At 60.5% G+C, this 14,099-nt stretch overlaps 1 protein-coding gene across 4 annotated transcripts; it reads right to left on the bottom strand.

Annotated features, from left to right (window-relative positions):
• Window positions 1-834: 834 nt before the first annotated feature.
• On the bottom strand, window positions 835-13,731 carry ARID5A (AT-rich interaction domain 5A). Of its 4 annotated transcripts, none has more exons than XM_043467798.1 (7): window positions 13,599-13,731; window positions 5,505-5,620; window positions 4,013-4,145; window positions 3,635-3,687; window positions 3,086-3,183; window positions 2,708-2,867; window positions 835-2,357 (listed from the first exon to the last, which is right to left on the bottom strand). In XM_043467798.1, the coding sequence occupies exons 1-7, from the start codon at window positions 13,600-13,602 to the stop codon at window positions 1,140-1,142; spliced, it is 1,782 nt and encodes a 593-aa protein (XP_043323733.1). In that variant the 5' UTR covers window positions 13,603-13,731; the 3' UTR covers window positions 835-1,139. The 4 variants fall into 4 exon arrangements, with proteins under 4 accessions (XP_043323733.1, XP_043323735.1, XP_043323736.1 ...); XM_043467800.1 differs by lacking the exon at window positions 13,599-13,731 and adding an exon at window positions 8,089-8,223; XM_043467801.1 differs by lacking the exon at window positions 4,013-4,145.
• Between the last annotated feature and the right edge of the window lie 368 nt (window positions 13,732-14,099).

Here is a 14,099-nt window from a genome sequence, read left to right as displayed (position 1 = left end):
CCTTTCCAGAAACCTGTATGGAGCTTGGCCGGCGGCTGTGCCCGGGTTCTAAGAACAGGCAGCCTGAGGAGGGGAGGGGAGCAATGCCTCTGACGGGGCACCCGTCCCTGCGACAGGTGAGGACACACTGCTCTCCAGGCAGAGCCCATAGCAAGGAGGGCGTTAGGCTGCAGGGTCCGAGCCCCAGGAGCAGCCGCACCAAAGGCCGATGCCCAGGTGAAGATTCTGATCCCCTTCATCCCCTTTTCCCTCCAGGCACCCCCGGTGGGAACCACTTGTGCCCCCACCCCGCACATGTGGCAGGTGAATAGAAGGGCTCACCAAGAAGACTTGGCAGCAGCCCCCCAAGTTGGCACCCAGCACCAGGGCAGGCGACTCCAGCGTCCTGCTTGCACCCTCAGCCCCAGGAGCGCTGCTGACAGTTGCGGCGCATCCGTGTGGTTGAGCTCAGGAGCTGGATCACGCCCCAGTGCACAGCTCTGCTCCCCACGTACCCCCTGGGGGAACCGGGGCAAGTCCCAGCCTCTCGGCGTCAGACTCCGATCTGCACCATGGGGAGGGTAACAGCTGGTTGTCCCCAGACTCAACCAGCCCAGTGGCTGAAGGCACAGGGCGAAGGGCACAGCATGCGCAAGTACGCGCTGGAGGCTGGGTCTGCCCTGGCTCTGCTCTTTACTCCTGACAGCATCCCAAGCAGGAGTGGGTGCTGGGCAGGCCCCTCTCCTTGGCTCCGTCACCCCGTGGGTGGCGCTGCCCACAACACCCCCACCCCGCTGCTATGCAGAGTCCACACCACACACCTCAGGGCTGCCTGGACTCACAGGTGTTTTCTTGTTTTTTTTTCTAACTGATGTTTTATTGCCTTTTCCCCTTCACCCACCCCGATCCCTGCTCTGGGGCCCGGGCTGGCAGTTGTCCGCCTCTCCATGTCTTCGCCCGAGGCAAGCCATCACTGGGCCCCAGCCCCTGGGCTTGGGCTGCCAGCTTGAGAGAGAAACCCAGTTTGCCCAGGGCCTCTTTTTGGGCCAGGCTTCCCAGCCCAGGGCCCGTCCCTATCAGGCACAGGCAAGCTCTCCTGAGGAGGGGCTCCAGGCCAGAGCTCCCAGCAGTGGCTGTCAGACAGCATGGCGGGCTCAGACCTACAGCTTGGTGTTGAGGTGGAAAGAGAAGTGGGGTGCTGTGTAGGCTGTGGCAGGCGGCACGTGCCATGGAGACGAGGCCGGGCAGAGTCTGTGGCACAGGGCACCGTCAAAGGACGCCGGTGGGAGGTGCATCAGGCCAGCGGTCATGGGCGAGGGCGCTGTGGCAGCCAGCAGGTGGGCTGGGAAGGCGGGGATGACCAGGGGGCTGAAGGGGAGGGTGGCCTGGCCCTTTAAGGGGCCCAGGGTGCCAGTGAAGTTCAGTGGGCAGCGCAGCATGGTACCCCTGTAGGCCTCCGGGAGGGCGGGGCCCAGCAGGCAGGAGACGGCCAGGTCAGGGCCCCCGGGCTTGGTCCCACACTCCTGGGCATTCGCCTCCTTAAGAAAGGGAGACACTGCTCGCAGTTTTTTGCCGCCGTGGACCGAGCCCTCTTCCGCCAGGCTGCGCTTGTGGCCCAGGCCTGGGCTGCTTGGGAAGGTGGGCAGGGGCACGGGGCTCTCAGCAGGGATCTTGGTCATGGGGGACACCCAGCAGGCTTTGGGTTTGGGGTAGAGGCTGCCCTTTCTGGAGCTGCCCTTGTGGAATGCAGAAGGGCGGCTGGCATCCCCGCCCCACACCAGAGGGGGCTCTTTGGCTGGCAGCCCCTCCTCCTTGGCAGGGGGCCCCAACAACACCCTATCTTTAAGACTGGGGAAAAGGTCCCTGGGATGCTGGCTGACAGGCTTCAGCACCTCGCTGGGGTAGGCGTGGAAGCAGCCGGTGTAGACGGGGGCCGACGGGCGAGGGCTTGCCTGTGTCTCCTCCCAGAGGCTGCCCCTGGAGGCCTGCCTTCCTTCCAGAGGTGTCAGCCGGTGCCTGGAGTTCTCGGCCGGCCCTCCTGGGCTCTGGGGACTCTCCACGGGCGGGACAGCTGGGGACGCCTGGGGCTCCCCACCTGCCCCGTGGCGACAGCCCTCCTCCTGACACTGCAAGGCCTCTGCCTTGCTCACCTGGGCTAGGAGCTTCTTTTTGGCCAGCGGTGACATGATACCATGTGTCCCTCTGCAGTAGAAGCTGGACAGGAGCCGTTTGTAGGCCTCCGGGCAGCCACTGGCGCCCACAAAGGGCAGAGAGGGCCCCGAGGCCGGGCCTCGCTGCTCCACGCCGTCCCTGGGTGTCTCCTGGCTAGGAAGCCTTGCCAGGTCAGGGGCGTCTGTTTTGGTCTTCCCGGGCATCAGCTAGAATGAGAAAAGGCCAAGCCTCAGGGCTGGGTGTGAGCCGTGCAACGCTGACCTGAGGACGTGGTGACAGGAGGGAGCCAGCCCTTCTAGCACCTTCGTGCAGAACTGTCAAAAGGCGTCCCATCCTCTGAACAGACACAGCCTGGTGTCAGGACATGGGGACTGGTGAAATGGGGTGCAGACTAGGACTCAGACCTCAGACCCCACGTGTACCCCCAACTTGACCCTTGCCTGCCTCCTGCTGCCCTTGGGGGAGGGGGTGTCCCGGGGGTTCTGGGCAGGGAGCTCTGCAGCCACAGTGAGGACTGGTAGGGGCGCTGAGAGGCACGGCGCGGGGCTCAGCTCACCTGGCCCACCCGCTTCTCCTCCTTGACCTTCTTCGGCCTCTCAGGGGCCCCCTCATCCCCCCGAGGCTCCTTGGCCATCTTGTACTGCTTCCTGGGCTTGGAGGGGGGCAGGGGCTTGTCATCTTCCCCCTTCAGGTGCCGCACGTATGGGAGGACCAGCCTGGGGAGGAGCCAGGCATGTCATCAGGGGGCCGGGCTGGCAGGAGGCGCCCACCCTCTAGGCACCCCCGGCTTCCCCCCTGCCCGACCGGCACACAGACAACCCCCGCCGCGGGTCCGCACGCTGTGTCTTGTCCGGGAGGCCTGCCGCCCGCCCCCAGCCCCACCGCCCCTTGGAGTTGCTGGCCCAGCCCTGGGTGGAGGCCCAGCGCCCCGCACCTCTCGTAGTGGCGGCGCGTGCACGTGGCCGCGCTGGTGCTGCCCGGGCTGCCCCCCAGCTCGTCGTACACATTCTTCCAGAGGCGGCGGCCAGTCACCTGCAAGGGCGCCACGTCAGGGCACAGCTGGCGGGCACCCCTGCCTGCGCGGCCCTGGCAGCTCGGGCTCCCCACTCGGAGGCTGTTTTGTAATTGCTTCTCCACCAGCAGGCGCGGGGGGGTTGGAGGGGGCTCCCCTGGCCAGTAGCCAGCCAAGTCCCCCTCCCAGGGGCTGCCCGAGCACTGGCCCTTTGTGAGTGCAAGGACAGAACAGATGGAAAGGGTGACAATCTTGCTTGGAACAGCAAAGTACTGGCGGGTAGGGCAGGTCCCTCTTCCCCATGGCTCACAGGGGGCTGGGGAAAGGGAGGGTTTGGACACTGCCTCATCCTCCTGCCGAGGGGAAAGGGCAGGTCTGCTGGGCTGCCTCTTTTCCCAAGCTCCCCGGGGGGCACAGCTGAGCTGTGCCAGGGGACACGGCAGGGTGAGGACTCAGAGGAGCTGTCCTTACCAGTTCATAGGCCCCTAGCTTCTCCACAGCCTTGTAGATCTTCCACAGGTTAACTGGTGACAAGAGAGGGCGGGGCCGCTGTCAGTCTTGGTGGGAGGAGCAGGCAGCCTGCAGCCTGTCCCCATGGCCCCACAGGCAGGCACAGAACCAGCACATACCCAGAAAGGGCCACCAGGATGGCTGGGCAGACCGCACCCTGTGTGCTGGGGGCCCAGTGGCCTGTGAGGACGGACATCTGGCCCCACCCGCTGCCAGGCCAGTGCCTGGAGGGGGGCAGCCTTTCTGTGTGCAACCCCTGTGGGCTGGCAGCGGCGGGGGTCGCCCCGAATGGAGGTCCCGGCTGGGCCCCCCTCCCGTGCCTGCACCCCGGGCACGCACTCTGCTTGAAGCCGAGATGGGGCACCCTCTCGATGGGCGTGCGTCGCTCCTTCATGAACTTGTAGAGGCTGACCAGGAAGGCCTGCTCCTCCTCCTGCTCCTCCTCCCGCTCCCTGCCTGCCTCGGGGGGCTCCTGGGAAAAGAACACGAGGCAGTGGGATGAGCCCCCAGCTGGCAGGAGGCTGCGGAGAGGCGGAACCACTGGCTGCTGGGGAGGAAGGAGATGCATGGCCACCAACCCCAGGCTCCCAGAGGAGGGAGTAGACCCCCAGGCCCAACTCTGGGCTGCAGAGGTTGTTCCTGGGGACAGAAAGACAGAGGTGTTCCATGTTAACCCAGGACCCAGGTCAAGGTCCACAGAGGCCTGGCTCCAGGAACAGCCACGGGAGCAGCCCTGCCCCTTCAAGCTTCCGATGGCTTCTTCACCTGGCTCTAGGTTGTCACATCGCCAACTCAGCTCCTCTACCAGCCTGGAGGCAGGCTTCGTGGCCCCGGGGTTCCCAGTGGCCCCTGTGGTCCAAGCCAAAGGATGGTGCATTCCAGCTGTGTGGGGCCGTTCGGCCAGGCTTGCTTCTGTGACCCGCCTGTCCATGTGCTCAGCTTGGGGCAGAGAGACCCTGTCCTGGGCTCCAGAGGGCTGTTGTGTCCAATGCACAGGTCTTTTGGCTTCTGCTCCTAGTGGGGATTTCTCCCGATGCCCTTCCTGTGGCTGGTGGCTCAGGGCAGGGGCTCCTGTGGGGCTGGGGTGGCCCCACACACGAGAGGGCTGGCAACCATCATCAGGGTGAGAATCGTGCAGAGAGCCATGTGTTCCAAAAATACTCTATTCGAGTATCATGACTGTGGTTTTAACTAATCAAAGACCACTGGAAATAAACAAGCCAGCTTGCACGTCACCTATGAAACTGGAACACACTGCCGCGCCTCAGAACGGAGGCGCTCTGACCACAGCTCTTCAAATGAACATGCTTTTCTGTTCCTCTTCTCTGAACTCCAGGAAATCTGTTAAAACCTGTTCCCATTTGCAGCTCCCTCCAGCCTGTGCCTCCGAAGCAAATGGCCAAGGAGCACTAATGCAGAGGCTGACGGCCGTGACCGTGCTGGTCAGCGCAGCAGCACTGACCGCACTACGTGACTTCAGCGTCCGTGTTATATGTTTGGAGGGACAGAAGGGTGTACGTGTAGCTTAACATCGTAGAGCAGTGCTTTACTGTTTTATAGATCAGGACTCCAGGTCATCCTCATGTAATAAAAGGGTTCTGCTGTAAAAACCAGGCCTGAACATCCAGCCCGAGGCGATGGGAGCCCTCCCATCTGCCCAGCGCCCAGCGCAAGGCCCCAGACAGTGGGGCTGTGCCCCTCTCTGGACTCTTTCAGGGCTAGGGGGGTCAGGAAACACATCTGCAGGGCGTCTCCGAGGTCACCTGGGAAGCTGCACACAGGTGGAGCAGGCTGAGGAAGGGGCCCAGTGGGGGAGGGTCACCCAGCTCACCTCCAGGCGCACGGGGCTCTGGCTCCTGCTCGGCTCGCCATCGGGCTGAGGAGACGCTGGGGGGTCTAGGGGCTCCCCTTCCTCTGACTGCTTCCTTTTGCCTTTGACCGGAGGTGCTAGAGGAGAAGAAGAAGGGGAGAAGGGCAGGGGAGAGTGAGAACATGAGATGCCGGCAGAGGAGTGGGTGGCAGGAGGGCGGCGGGGCTGCTGGGACCGTAGACCCTCCATGAATAACCAAGAAGAAAGTTCCTGTTTATGAAGCATCCAAGCTTTTCTTAGGCATCTCTTGTGTTCCCATGCATGCTCAGTCATGTCTGATTCGTTTGCAACTCCAGAGACTGTAGCCTACCAGACTCCTCCATCCATGTGATTCTCCAGGCGAGAATACTGGAATGGGTTGCCATGCTCTCCTCGAGGGGACCTTCCTGACCCAGGGATCAAACTCACATCTCTGGCATCTCCTGCATTGGCAGGCAGACTCTTTACCACCAGCACCACCTGGGAAGCTCAGCAGAGTCCTGCTGCTGCTGCTGCTAAGTCGCTTCAGTCGTGTCCGACTCTGTGCGACCCCATAGACAGAAGCCCACCAGGCTCCCCTGTCCCTGGGATTCTCCAGGCAAGAACACTAGAGTGGGTTGCCATTTCCTTCTCCAATGCATGAAAGTGAAAAGTGAAAGGGAAGTCGCTCAGTCGTGTCTGCAGCAGAGTCCTAACTGCCCCTAATTAGGCCACATACTCGCCTCACCTTCATGGCTCCTGGTGACCCTTCAGGTCTCAACTGACAAGCCCCAAGCAGGTAGTGGGGGGCCTTCCCAGCCCTCAGCCAAGCACAGCACTTCTCTCTAGTCATCCTCACCTCCTCATACCATATGGATGGGGCCATCTGGACTGAGATGCCTGTGGTTTGTCTGGCCTCCTGACAGTTCAGTGAGGCCACCCAGCACCCCCCGCCCCCACAGCAGGTGGTAGGTAAGGGAAAATGTCTCGTCTGTCCATGGGATATTCCAGGCAAAAATACTGGAGCAGGTGGCCATTCCCTCCTCCAGGAGATCTTCCCGACCCAGGGATCGAACCCAGCTCTCCTGCATTGCAGGTGGATTCTTCACTGTCTGAACTATTAGGGAAGTCCCATTTTGGAGGAGAAGATGGGTGAGTCCCACGACAACCTGATGGAGGGGAGGGAGGAGCCAAGAGCTCAATTCTCCTAAGGGCATCCTGAGAGTTGATGGCTGCAAAGACATAGCCACCGCGAGCTGCTCTGGCCACGCAGTGGGTGATTGGCCATGTGAGCCCAGCCTTTCTTTTCTCCTTTTTGTTCATGTTGCATGAAGTGTCCTGGTTCACTGCAGCTCAGAAAAAGCCTTACTTCTGGGAACCTGCAAGATTCCCCCTCCATCCCAGGTAGAAAAGAAACTTTTTAAGAACAAGAAACCTGGGCTTCCCCGGGGGCTCAGTGGTAAAGAATCCGCCTGCCTATGCAGGAGATATGGGTTCAATCCCTGGTCCGAGAAGATCCCACATGCTGCGGAGCAACTAAGCCTGCGAGCCACAACTACTGAGCCTGCGCTCTAGAGCCGGGGGGCCATAATGACTGAAGCCCTCCAGCCAAGAGCCTGCTCTTCAACAGGAGAAGCCACCACAGAGAGAAGCGTGCACTCCACAACCAGAGGCAGCCCCTGCTCACGGCAACTAGAAGAGCCTGTGCAGTGACAAAGACTTAGCACAGCCAAAAATAAATTAAAAAAAAAAAAGAAGAAACCCACAGCAGAGTGACCCACGAGGCCAGCGGTACCCAGGAGCCTGAGCTGTAGACCTCTGGCTGCTGGACAGTGTCCCCTTGGGCGGCTGTTCACAGAAGTGCCATGCGGGTTCTCGGCTCTGTGTCCCTGGCCCTTTCATATATCTGTTCTCTCACTGAGTCCCAGAGGGATCCCGTTTTAAAGACAGAGTAAGTTGCCTGCCTCCCTGGGGGACCACATTCAAGACAAGGTCTGTCTGACCACCCGCCCAGGGGCCTGGCCTCACCACCACTACAGCTGTGCTGCTTAGCACCAACATTCACAAGCTTTGCTGGGGAGTCCGAATAAGCCTGGAAGAGAAACTGAGCCTCATGCTAATCGGGCCTGGACCGTCCTTGCAGGCTGGCTCCTGATCACCGGAGACACAGCCAATCTCCAGAAATCACTGGGTACTAATAACTGACCCCTCCCACCCCTGACAGATGCCTTTCCAACCGGGCCTTGGGCAGCTCTCCACCTCCATCTTTCCTCCTGTGAATTGGGGCGGGGGTGGGGGGCAGAAAGACACTGATATCCTTTGCTAACTATCCGAGAATCCTGAAGCCTTCAGCTAATTGGCACGCCTGTGTCCCCCCAGCTTTTCTCCTTCCCCTTCCTGCCTTCTCTGCTCTGCTTTCACATCCCCTCTCCCTTCTTTCCTGAAGGGAAAATGCTCGGCTCCGAAGACTCTGTCCATCTGTTCCTGTGACGAGGCTTCTCCCTGGCACCCTCCTGCAGGTCAGCTACAAGGCTGTCCTCGGGCCTCAGGGAAAGAAGGTGGTGGGACCAGGGCCCACTGGACTCACCCAGGGAAAGAGATGGTGCCTGTCTCCCCCAACACGAGTCTGACTTAAGGTCCTGCAGGGGGCGCCAGGGGTTTTCTGGGTGGCTCCGCAGTAAAGAATCCTCCTGCCAGTACAGGAGACATGGGTTCCATCCATGGGTCAGGAAGATCCCCTGGAGAAGGGAATGGCACCCCACTCCAGTATTCTAGCCTGGGAAATCCCATGGACACAGGAGCCTGGCAGGCTACAGTCCATGGGGTTGCGAAAGAATCAGACAGGACTTAGCGCCTAAACAACAAAGGGTTTCAGGGTTTAAAAATTCCCAGGGTGCCTGAGAGGGCAGCCAGGTTAAGGGCCACCAGGATAGAATGGCCCTGGTCGCTCCTGCTAGGTTGCAGGGACTACGGTCTCCTAGGGAAATCTCCAGGACTTGGGCACTCAGGTCACCTGGGAAGGAGGTCACCATCTGAGCTGTTTCAGCCCAGCAGAGACCGGGATGAGAGCCACAAAGGGAAGACACTCTATCTCTGTGCGGTCGGGTGAACCGGCCCCCATTCTCGCCCACCTGGGCCGCAGCCCTGGATGAGGGGGGTGGAGAGAGTCTTCACTCTCCTTCCCCAGCCTGTCCTCTCCCTCTCTTCTCCAGTCATTGCAAGATCGTAGTTCCCGCTAAATCTTCATTTGGAAAAAGAGTTCTGCCTTGAGAAATAAGTCTGAAACCCCCTCCCGTAAGGGCCAGGTGAGTCCTCCTGCCTGCCCAGCTCCCCAGACCCCAGCATAGACTGAGTTATCTCCTCCCCGCATAGTTTGAAATACTACTTTCCCCACAATCTAAAGGTTTGTAATGAACACTCCGGGAGCTGGTTTTGGACTTTCTGTTCTCTTTCATTCCTTGTGGAATGTTGGACCCATGCACAGTTTTAATTTCTGTCGCGTTGTAACAAAACTTACTATCCAGAGCTCAAGTCCCCCATCATTACTCCTCTTAAAAAATTCCATCTGAACTCTAGGATAATTCTGTCACATTCCAGGATGAAAGAGAGAGAGAGGGAAAGGTTGAAGGAGAAGAAAGAAACAAAAGCCACTGGGGTTTTGACTGAATTGCACTTAAACTTAGAAATTGCTCTGAAAGTGATGACGCCTTTCTGACGTGCACCCTCCTCTGCAGGAGCAGTGTCTCCACAGATTGCGGTCTCCTCCGCATGGCTCAGGGGCTCCTCCTACCCAAGGGTGCAGTGGTCCCTGTTGAGCTTATTCCCAGTTGCGTGCAGCTAGACAACTGAGTGAGAAGAGGCCTGACAAACAAGGGCAGCAGGACTTCGCTCGCAGCCCAGGCCGGCCGTGTGACCCCCTCTCGGCCGGCGAGCGGGCGTGGCCGGGCGATCCAGCCCCTTCCCGGGCAGCGAGGGAGCGGGGCAGCAGCCCTGCCTGTGACAGCAGTCTGCTCAACTCCACAGCTCTGTGGAAGTCACGCTCAACCCTCGATCCTAAAGCCGAGGCAGTCACTAGCTGTGGAGGAGGAGGCTCCTGAAATGAAGCCAGCCTGCTCTCAAGCCACGCCTCCCTCCCCACACTGTGCACTTCACCAACCGAAACCAGCCTCCCCTAGGCCCGGGTCTGGGCACTTCTGAACACTGGCTCACTACATCTTCCCAGCGCCCAGTGGGTATGATTATCTCTCTGCCCCCATTAACAAATAGTACAAGATCTGAAGATCCGAGAGATTCAGTAGCTCACCTGAGGTCACATGGCTTACTAGTGGCAGAGCTGAGATTTGCAACCAGTGCAGTCTCCCTGTCTCAAGACACAGACTCCAAGGTCAAGAGTGGGTTGATGGGAGCAGGGAAACCCCAGGGCTTCCCTGGTGGCTCAGTGGTAAAGAATCTACCTTACAATGCTGGAGATGAGGGTTTGATCCCTGGGTCGGGACGATCCCCCAGAGAAGGAAATGGCAAGCTACTCCAGTATACTTGCCTGGGAAATCCCATGGAAAAAGGAGCCTGGCAGGCTACAGTCCATGAGGTCACAAAGAGTCGGACACAACTTAGCGACTAAACAACAATAAAGCAAGACCCCAGGTTCCTTCTCTGTGCTCAGAGGGTGCAAACTGGCCGTCTCTCCCCAGGGGACCTGCAGTGTCTCATTGCAGCATCCCTGTTAACCTGCTGATAAGAACCTGGGCCTGTCCTCCCAGAGAAGCTGAAAGCAGAGGAGGGTGGGGAGGGGGCTCTGACCCCACACGGGTGTTTCTGTACTTCCTTCTCCCACCTATAAGGTGAGTCTGTTAGACCCAATGGGCCCAACGCTCTAAGCAGAATGAATGAAGCGAGAAACGAGGCTCCCCGCCAAAAAACCACAGGTGGCTATGTTTGTGCGTGTGTGTGTGCGTGTGGGTGTGTGCGTGGGTGTGCATGCGTGGGTGTGTGTGCGTGTGTGGGGGTGTGCGCGCGTGGGGGGTATGTGTGCATGTGTGTGTGCATGCGTGGGTGTGTGTATGTGCGTGTGTGTGTGCGCGCGAGTGGGTGTGCGTGGGTGTATGCGTGGTTGTGGGTGCGTGCGTGCACGCAGGGGGGTGTGCGCGCACACGTGAGTGGGTGTTGCGTGGGTGTATGCGTGGGTGTGGGTGCATGGGTGTGTGCGCGCACGTGTGTGTGTGGGTATGTGTGCATGTGTGTGTGTGCGTGAGTGGGTGTGTGTGCGTGGGTGTATGCGTGTGTGCGTGCATGCAGGGGGGTGTGCGCGCACACGTGATTGTGGGTGCGTGGGTGTGTGCGCGCACGTGTGTGTGTGGGTATCTGCATGTGTGTATGGGCGAATGGGTGTGTGTGCGTGGGTGTATGCGTGGGTGTGGGTGTGTGTGCGGGTGTGTGCACACATGTGAGTGGGTGTATGCGTGGGTGCGTGCGTATGTGCGTGGGGGCGTGTGCGCGTGCACGTGAGTGGGTGTGGGTGTATGCGTGGGTGTGGCTGTGTGTGCATGCGTGGGTGTGTGCGCGCACGTGGGGGGTATGTGTGCATGTGTGTGTGCATGCATGGGTATGTGTGCGTGCGTGGGTGTGGGTGCGTGTGTGTGCGTGCGGGGGTGGGTGCGTGCACGTGAGTCGTGTGTGTGGGTGTGGGTGCGTGTGTGCATGTGTGTGCGGGGTGTGTGTGCGTGTGTATGTGTGCGTGCGTGCGGGGGTGTGTGTGCACACACGTGTGTGGGTGTGTGTGCGCATGAGTGGCTGTGTGCGCGTGGGTATATGCGTGGGTGTGGGCGCGTGCGTGGGGGCGTGCGCGCCTGCGCGCGTGCACGTGAGTGGGTGTGTGTGGTGTGTGTGCGCGCATGAGTGGGTGTGTGTGCGTGGGTGTATGCGTGGGTGCGGGTGCGTGCATGCGTGCGGGGGCGTGCGCACGCGCACGTGAGTGGGTGTGTGTGCGTGGGTGTATGCGTGTGTGTGGGTGCATGTGTGTGTGCGTGCGGGTGTGTGTGAGATCTGAGGTCTGTCACTCCGCTGTGTCTCATCAGTGCCTAGAGTTCTGCACCGCAGGGAGCAGCTGCTTCATAAACATGACCTGACAGAGGAGCTGGGCTGTGACTAGCTCAAGGCCTCTCTCTCTCTCTCACTCTCCCGCTGCCCCCCCTCCTGCCCCGCCTCATTCACTCTCGGTGTGATGGAAAGGAAGCGACACTTCCTTTCATGAAAAGTCACCCACTGGGAGCACCGTGTCAATTACGACAATAACGCTAACAGAGGCCTCAGTAACAACCAGCAGACATGCCACACCTTCTTGCCTGAGGTTGTTGGCTTAAGTTGCTCTTTGGCTAGAGCTGGAGCTGAAACAAAGACAACCTTTGAAGCGGCCAGTGCACTCAGCTCGGAGCCGGCTGCCTGGCTGAGCAGTGGTTTGGGGAGGGGGAACCTGCCAAGGGCTGTGCTCCAACCTGCATGGAGAACAGACGGACAACCTGGACCTGTGCAGCTACCCACCCGGCCCTGGCCCAGGTCAATTTCCCACCTGGGAACAGGAGACCATTGGGAAGGGACAGAGGGGAAGGGTCTCAGAGGCCTAAACTGTCCTCACTGTCAGACCAGGGCTGGTCTCTAAGCCTCAGTTTCTCAGACTGTAAACCCCGCGGAGAGAGAGGCTGATTCTCTGAGGTCCTTTCTACCACTGCCATTCCAAGTTCAAGGTCCAGAAGGGTCCCCAGGGCTGGGACAGGCTCTGGAACTCCACCCGGGTGACCCAACCCACTAGCTGCCATCTCTGCCCTAGCACGGCCTCTGGGCACAGAGACCCCACACCCCTAACTCTGGTTCTCCAGCTGGGGCAAAAAGCACCTGTTATCCTCCCTTCAGCTCCGCGGACTCCTCTTGGCTAGCTGACGAGCCCGCAAAGAAAGGGACCCTGGGTCTGGCCAGTCCAGTGCCTCCAGGCCCGCACCCTGAGCCCTGGGGGTCCGGCATCGGGCGATCTCTCCTATTCCCGGCGTCCGTCCGGCTGGAGGGCCTGAGGCCGCGCCCCCTGAACATTCTGCGCAGGGACCGAGACGAGGCAGCCGGATTTGGTCCGCGATTCGGACTGAGCGCGAAGTCAAACGCTTCTCTCCTCGCAGCCCGTGCGTCTCCGCTTTCCACCCCCTCCCCGCCCCCCATCACTCGCGGGTCCGCCACGCTGTCCCTTCTGGAGCCCCAAGGGGAGAAAAGAGACACAGGAGAAAGATGAGCGGAGCAAAGAAGGAGTTACTTCTTCCCTGCCGGGGGTTGGGAGTGGGAGGGTACAGAGGAGGGTGGACAGGAGACAAGAAGAGGAGAGACTACAGAAAAAAGAAAAAAGGGAAGAGGAAAGAGAAAGAGAAAGGGTAGGGGGCGAGAAGCTGGTAACCGCCGAAGGATCAGCACTACTCTCGGCTTAAAGAGGAACAGTTGATTCTTCAAAATGCATTGAGCAAGTTCTTCAAAACCCGCGCAGAGTCACTTTCAGGAAACGGCAGCCGCAGTGGAAAGCGCCCCGCGCGCCCAGCGGACCCCGGTGCCCCTTCTCGGCGGCGCCGGCGGATTCTGAGAACCGCCGGGATGTGACGGCGGGGAGGGGAGAGGGGAAGGTGGGGGGCGGGGGGTACTGCAGACAGAACTGCTGCGGACAGCTGTCACAACAAATTAGCTGAGACCAGCTCGAGATTGAAAACCACAGCAGGAAGTGGGATGACAGAACCGTACAGGACTTGGTAAATTTCAGTCAAGAGACGACGAAGAGAGTTTCGAGATAAACGCCCGGGAAGCCCCTTGGCCGCCAAAACTTTTTGTCTTTCCTTTTTTCGAACAGCGCGCGCCCGACACTAGGCTTTGGCCCCGGCTCGCGGCGGGAGGACGCGGGCGTCCCGGGCCAGACTAGCTCCCCGCGCTCTCGCCCCCGAGTCCACCCCCAGCCCCCGCTCGCCCCCCAAGGCAGCACCGACCGCCGCGAGCGCCGGGAAAGACCTGGCGCCACAACCTCGCCCTCCCGCGGGGCCGCCCGTCCCGTCCCGGGCGCACCGCAGAGCCACTTACCCATGGCCCGGAGAGCGCGCGCGGCGCCACCACAGCACCCTCCTCGCTTTCCTCTCTCCGGACCCCGCGCTCCCCGCGCGACTGACCCAGGGGCGCCGCTCGCCGGCCACCTCCCACGCGGCCCCGCCCCCGCCCGCCCCCAGCCCCGCTCTGGGCTCCGGTTGGTGGGTCCAACTCTTCCGCCAGGGGTGGGGACCGCCTCCTCAGCCCGCAGAACCCTGGGAGCTGTAGTGTGCTCTCCCCCTCCCCAGGGGCAGACGCTGCGGAGCTAGGCTCCACACCCGGAGGGGCTGAGGCAGAACGCCCAGGAGTCACGGCTGCCTTGCGCCTCTGGAAGCAAAACTCGGGTCTTGGAAATTTCCTCTTTGGTCTTAAGCAGGGCAGTGGGGTCTGGGTGGGGTAGCAAAGCGCTTCCGACTTTGACTTGAACTGGTTGGAAGACATCTCCCATCTCCCTTCCATCCCAACTTAGAAGTAGAGATGGTTGGTGATAGCTAAACA

This window comes from Cervus canadensis, chromosome 5 (assembly GCF_019320065.1).
Source record: "Cervus canadensis isolate Bull #8, Minnesota chromosome 5, ASM1932006v1, whole genome shotgun sequence".
Lineage (NCBI taxonomy): Eukaryota > Metazoa > Chordata > Mammalia > Artiodactyla > Cervidae > Cervus > Cervus canadensis.
Note: the sequence above shows the minus strand (reverse complement) of the source record. Positions and strands in the feature narration are given on the sequence as shown.